Source organism: Penaeus japonicus, unplaced genomic scaffold, assembly GCF_977035675.1.
Source record: "Penaeus japonicus unplaced genomic scaffold, GWHDUDI00000001_assembly GWHDUDI00000020, whole genome shotgun sequence".
In the NCBI taxonomy this organism is placed as follows: Eukaryota; Metazoa; Arthropoda; class Malacostraca; order Decapoda; family Penaeidae; genus Penaeus; species Penaeus japonicus.
Genome location: NW_028234422.1, coordinates 40,788,309 through 40,795,808, shown reverse-complemented (window position 1 = coordinate 40,795,808; position 7,500 = coordinate 40,788,309). Strand labels below are relative to the sequence as shown.

General features: G+C 43.5%; 1 protein-coding gene across 1 annotated transcript in view; it reads left to right on the top strand.

The window, feature by feature from the left end:
• Positions 1-7,500, top strand: part of LOC122247510 (beta-galactosidase-1-like protein 2) — a gene marked incomplete in the record, with an annotated part of 85,328 nt that overhangs the window by 26,004 nt on the left and 51,824 nt on the right. The window contains 1 exon segment of the mRNA XM_086548461.1: positions 3,248-3,410. Coding sequence (XP_086404587.1) covers positions 3,248-3,410 — 163 coding nt within the window.

Below are 7,500 nucleotides of genomic sequence, written 5' to 3'. Positions count from 1 at the left end.
TATTACCATTATTTGCTTTATCATTATCACTGCTTTTGTTACAGTTAGTACTGCCATTAGCATTACTATTACTATTAGTGTAATTCTTATTACTATCATTTATATCATCATCGCTACCATTATCATTATCATCATTTTAAGTATTGAGATTGTTGTAATTGATGAATATAATGGTAATGATAATGATTCATTATAATGATCATTATGATGATGTGGTGGTTAATATAATTCTCCTTATCCTTATCCCCTTATTTTATAGTGATGACTGTTACTGCTATTATCATCATCATAACCATTATCCTCATTACAATCACTACCATCTTATAATTTCTATCATTATCATTCTATTATTTTTTTTATCATTATAATCAGCATTAGCATTATCATAATTATTATCACTATAACTGTTATCAATATTGTAATAACCATTACTCTAAGTATCATCATCATCATCATTAGTTATCATCAATACACTTTATACGCTTGTAATGCATATCTTTTTCGCTCAACATAAGAAACACAACGGGAATTGCGAAATACAATTCTTCTAACCCTTCCACCCTGTTCAGCTACTTATTTATTTATTTTATTATTTTTTTTCTAAGTTTTCAAATATCATATCAAATTATTTTGTGTTATATGTGCACTCGAATGTTGGTCGTAAAATATATGAATATCTTTAGAGTTCTAATCCATAACATCTATCACCAGTATTACTCTTTGCAGGAAAGTTATCATTACCTTTATTACTATCATCTTTAAGACACTATTAGGAACTTTGTGTTTTCTTAATTGTACCCAAGACGCAACGCTAATGCATCCCATTACCACAGAAACAAATTAAACAACTACAAAATGCAGGTATCAAATATAATGATCTTGCTGATAAGTATCATAACATCATAATCTCTTCTTGAAAACCATTTTTTTTCTTTACAATCGATATTCAAAATGAAAGCTAAAAAAAAAAAAAAAAATGTCTGCATCACATGTATTGAAAAAATTGATTCAGTTTGAGAGTAAAATTTGAGCAATGAGGGACAGAAAGGTGAAGACGTTGTCACTTCTCGGGTCCACTTTCAAGATGGTGTCTTGTCCTTAAGAAAAGAGAGAGAGAAAATATTAGCTTAAAGATGCTTGGCTGTTCCTCCTTCCCGGAATACCTTACGAATGCATGACATACATACATACAAACACACACACACATATATATATACAGATATAGATATATGTATATATCTAAATGTATGTATATACAATATATATATATATATACATATATACATATATATACACATATACATACATACATATATATATATATATATATATATATATATATATATATATATATACATATATACATATATATACACACACATACATATATATACACATACATATATACATATATATATATATATATATATATATATATATATATATATATATATATATATATATACATATATATATATACACACACACACACAAACACACAAGTAAATTTTCAGAATAGTTCAGCGCTACTAAATACCAATGGTATCGATGGATTCCTCTCAACCTCTACTATTCATATATAGCGGATATAATGCGCGCTTCCACCCCTGGAGCCCACAATCTGGGTCCCGATTGTTGGGGAGGGCATGAAGTAGATCTGGGAAATTGCGAGGTAAAATATAAATTCGGGGCATATTTCTTATGCTTTGCCTAGTCTTGAAGTTAGCCCTAGCCAAGGGGGACTTCGCCCCCCCTGGACCGCCCAATTCAGGGCACTTCGTGCAACATACCTTGTGCAAAATACCTCGATAACCAACATCCTCGCCCTGAAATTGAAACATGGTTCAGTGTTACTGCTATACTCTCTGACTAGATAGCTACTGACACCCTGGACACCCTCAATGAATTATCTGCATGTGCTGTTGCGTTCTCTCAATAGATGGCGCAATATTCCCTATTGTTTACAGTATAATTATAGAGTGCCCTCTATTGAGTGGTCATGTCATTATCGGTCCTAGTTTCCTATCCTGAGGAATATATGAGACGGGGTTTACATGTGGGAGATCACGGAGGCCGCTCATGCGCAGTACTTCGAATGCCTGCTTCTAACAGCATCGAAGTCTTAGTTGCTGTCATTATAGTGCAGTGTGACGGGTGCTCTTGGTCGCTCTTTGACTTTATAGGCGATCTCTGCCCAGATCATGATCGCCTAACGGAGCTGTGCTATGATCATGGTCTTGTCCGTCGTGAGAGGGATTGCGGCCGCTGTAGTCAGTCCGCACGTTATGATCCGCGGCAGAAGCAGAGGCCTCAGTGTTGAAGCGCTCCTTCTTCGAGCGACTGCACCTTGATGTCGAAACCCTGCTGGTCTTTGTGAATTACTTCGCACGGGAGTATTTCACAGTTCGGCTCATGCGGCGTGAGCGGAGGCTGGGGCTCGCGACCATTAACGACTGGTCCAGTTTCTCCCGGGAGGTTCACTTGGCCTTGGCTAGCAGGGACCGTCGGGGGCCCTGGAAAAATCGTCGAGATAGACAAGAGCAAGTTAGGGCGCCGCTGGTCCTGGTAGAGGATCTTAAAAACTAGGAATAGTTAGGTAGGTAATTGGGCTAAGATGTTGCATACGTAATATGCCCCGAATAATCAATAACATTGATTATGATTGGCATTATGATTATTATTTTCATTGTTATTATTATTTTCATTATCAGGAGATTATTATCACCGTTGTCAATATTATCATTATCATTGTTATTATTATCATGGTCATTTTTTTTCCTTTTTATCATCATCGTTTTCATTATCATAATCATAATCATTATCATTATTGATATTATTTTCGTTATCAATGTTATCAGTATTATCATTATTGTTATTATTATTATTATTATTGATATTATCATTTAAATCATTATCATTATTATTATAATTATCGTTACTGTCATTTATAATCATTCTTTTTATAATGGTTATTCCGATTACCATAATTATAATTAATTTTACTAGCATTTTTATTATTATCATCATTTCTACCACCATCCTTACGGTTATCATCACTATCATCTCCATCATCAATATTATCTTGAATATTGTCAGGATCACTATCATCATTCGATAATCATTGCAATCATCCCCCTTCCCCTCATCAACATCCCCTCCTTTCATACTCCCCCCTCCTTCTCCACTCCCTCCGCTCCTCATCTAACAAACTACCCCCCCCCCCTCCCTCCTTCCCCTTCCCCACCAGATCGAGAATGAATACGGACAATTCGGTTACGGTGACGAGCCGAGGGACCTTCTGTACGTGGAATTCTTACGGGACAACCTCGTTGGCAATGGCTTCGGCGAAACGCTCTTCTTCACCTCGGACACGCCTTCGCAGACGCTGGACCTCGGGGCGCTGTCGGGAGGTATGGCTGGAGGAGGGTGGGGGTGGGGGTGGAGTGTTAGACATTCAGTGGGTTAAAATCGGTATATGTGTGAGGTGTTTTCTAAGTGCTATAAGTGTATTGAATCCTTATTATGTGTTGAGTTGAATATCATATTGCATTTGTTAATGTGGAGAGTAGAAAAGTAGAATTTATAAAGATGTGTTTACATAAACACACACACACATATATATATGTATATATATATATATATATATATATATATATATATATATATATATATATATATACACATCAGCTATCACTGCTCTGCTAAGAGCATATAGGTAATTTCCATGATGGTTGTAAGGCATCTGGTTAGATAATTCTTTTAGTGGGTCGCTTGGTCTATTGAGTTTGTAGCAGGGATTGTCACTCTGACGACCCGGGTTCGAGTTCCGGTCAGGGAAGTAAAATTTGTATTTGTGTATATATATACATATTTATATATTCATATATGTATACATTATATATATATATATATATTGTCACAACTGCGAGATTAGCTAGGATTGTTTTGATGTAATTGTACATATAAATATGAATGTTGTCCTTTTATGTTGTTCTTGTGTTGCTTTGCAATGGTTATTACGCTGTGTGTATGGGTGCAGGTGCGTCAGTGCAACCGGGCAGGTACACGAGGACCCGACTCGCGAGGTAGGTCAGTGGTAGCATGCGACCTGATTGGTCGGTGTGCAGGGGCAAGCTTCGCCCGATGTCCTGCCCCGACGTCGGTGCATGGTAGCGACACCTCGCAGCTCAGGTCACTCGCGATTGGTCGAGGTCCGGTAATGAGGAACGGGGATGCTTGTAGCTGGCACGAAGGCCAGCTACAAAAAGCGCGATTTTGGGAAAAAATGGTAGTTGACCCAGTTGATCCTACAGTCCTGTTTCCGTGTACCGGCCGTCTCCTCTCCACCATGTGACCTCGTTTTCCTCACCTTTCTCCTGCCTTGGTAATGTTTTCTATGCCTGTACTCATTTGTAATGTTGTGTTTCTGTTATGTCTGTTTATCCTGTAATAAACCGCATGTTCTGTTCTGGTACTTTTTCTGTTTGACCTGGCTGCACTGATCCTCTCTCTCCACGGAGTAAACGGACCTGTGACATTGGCGACCTTGCCAGGATCAGTCAGTCAGTCGACAGTTAAGCCCAGAACCATGCGGAATTACTTGGATGAGGCCAGGGAGCTTGGCTTACGGGGCATGCAGGTGCTCCATTACATTGAGCAACAGGAGAAGATCAGGCGGGAGAAGGAGGAACGAGCGTATCAGGAGCGGGAAGAACAACGGCAGGAGGCTGAGAAGCGACGCCATGAAGCTCGGAAGCAGCGGAAGCTTGCGGAACGTCAGCTGAAGAAGCAGCGACTTCTACGAGAGCAGGAGGAGCGAGCGCTGGAAGAAAGACAGAGGCAGAAAGAGGACGCACAGAAGGCGCAACAGAAGGATGTTGGTTCTCCCTCTTGGACGTGCCCTGAGGGATGCGTCTGCCTGTCTTTTCCAGGGTGGACCCGCTCTGGTCCTCGGGTCGAGAGCTGGGCAACTCAGAAACTCCCGGGAGAAGGACGCCGGTCGGAAGAGCTACCGGCGACTAAACATTCTCTTGCAGTGATCGTCCGTTCGCGCGAAGACCTGTCGCAGCAGTGGATTCGCCGCCCGAACGGACAGGAGCAGAGAGAACACCCGGGGAGTGACCGACGGGCGAAGCGGCCTCGCTCAGCGGACCAGCGACCGCGGAGTATTCGCCCTCGGATGGAGGTTTCAGCAGGTAAGGCTCGTGCACAGGAGGCGTGGGCACCAGAGGAGCCGCCGGCAGAGGCTCGTGCATCAGAGGAGCAGCCAGCAGAAGCGCGTGCACCGGAGGAGCCGCTAATAAAGGTTCTTGCACCAGAGGAGTCGCCTGCAGAAGCTCGTGCACCGGAAGAGCCGTCGCCAGACACGCGTGCACCGGAAGAGCCGTCGCCAGAGACGCGTGCACCGGAAGAGCCGTCGCCAGAGACGTGTGCACCGGAGGAGCCATCGCCAGAGACGTGTGCACCGGAGGAGCCGCCCCCAGAGACGTGTGCACCGGAGGAACCGCTGCAAGAGACGCGTACACCAGAGGAGCCGCCCCCAGAGACGTGTGCACCGGAGGAACCGCTGCAAGAGACGCGTACACCAGAGGAGCCGCTCCCAGAGACGCGTTCACCGGAGGAGCCGCCCCTAGAGACATGTGCAGCGGAGGAGCTGCTGCCAGAGATGCGTGCACCGGATGTGCCGGCAGAGGAAGAATCGGGGGAAAATGATGACCTGGCCGACAGACTGGCAGATATTGGACGTCCCCCCGAGAAAGCAATGGACGTAGAGTCCTGTCCCAAGGAATCATCGAGGATGAGCCACCCTCCGAAGGACCCACCAGTTGAGAGCAGGTCACCTGAGGAGCTGCTGGCAGAGAGGGAGTCACTCCCAGAGGAAGTTTTTCCAGCGCAGCTGCCAAGGACGAGTACCCAGCTTATCGTGATGGGCCGTAGACGAGACCGTGACCGTCGGAGCAGCGCGGATGACGGAAGGGCAGGACCAGGAGCAACGTCACTACCGTCATCGGGGTTCCGGGGTCGGGATGTGCGCCCTTGTTGGAAGCGCAGTTTAGCTTAGGCTTGTGTACATCTCGCAGTTGTGTTCTCTTGTCAAAATAATCTTCTTTTCAAGGAAGATTATTTTGAAGAAACCGGGGGGTTATGTCACAACTGCGAGATTAGCTAGGATTGTTTTGATGTAATTGTACATATAAATATGAATGTTGTCCTTTTATGTTGTTCTTGTGTTGCTTTGCAATGGTTATTACGCTGTGTGTATGGGTGCAGGTGCGTCAGTGCAACCGGGCAGGTACACGAGGACCCGACTCGCGAGGTAGGTCAGTGGTAGCATGCGACCTGATTGGTCGGTGTGCAGGGGCAAGCTTCGCCCGATGTCCTGCCCCGACGTCGGTGCATGGTAGCGACACCTCGCAGCTCAGGTCACTCGCGATTGGTCGAGGTCCGGTAATGAGGAACGGGGATGCTTGTAGCTGGCACGAAGGCCAGCTACAAAAAGCGCGATTTTGGGAAAAAATGGTAGTTGACCCAGTTGATCCTACAGTCCTGTTTCCGTGTACCGGCCGTCTCCTCTCCACCATGTGACCTCGTTTTCCTCACCTTTCTCCTGCCTTGGTAATGTTTTCTATGCCTGTACTCATTTGTAATGTTGTGTTTCTGTTATGTCTGTTTATCCTGTAATAAACCGCATGTTCTGTTCTGGTGCTTTTTCTGTTTGACCTGGCTGCACTGATCCTCTCTCTCCACGGAGTAAACGGACCTGTGACATATATATATATATATATATATATATATATATATATATATATATAAATATATATGGATACATACACACACACATATATATGTACACCTGTATATATATATATATATATATATATATATATATATATATATATATATATATATATATATATATATATATATAGAGAGAGAGAGAGAGAGAGAGAGAGATGTATGTATATGTGTACATATATATACACACATATATCATCATCATCATCTTCTTCATCATTAAAATCCATCGTTCTCTAGAGGAAGCCCGGTCTGGTCCAACCAACGAATTCTTGGTCTTCCCAGAGAGAGAGAGAGAGAGAGAGCGTGAAAATGAGAGAGAATGAGAGAGAGAGAGATGAATATTGTTACGCCGGCCGCCTCGTCTATCTGATACCAACACGAGGCAGGCTTGGCAGACGGCGTGCTAACCACAGGGTCGTGAACACAGAACAGCTCCAAGAGGCGCTGAACACCACAGCGTCCTAGAACACCACGAGGGGAAACGCCACGTGGAGAGGCAGGGCACGAAATAAACACACAATAACAGTCTTTCCTTTATTTACATGTTATTTACCCGTACACTTTTCTATAGGTACAATACAGGGGGGTAAGCAGCACATCACACTGCACGATACAGCTTATAATCGGGCAACACAAAGTATATCAGGTCACAAGGGGCACACGCGAGGTCTTCTCAGGGGCAGCAGCTAACTGCGTCTGTCC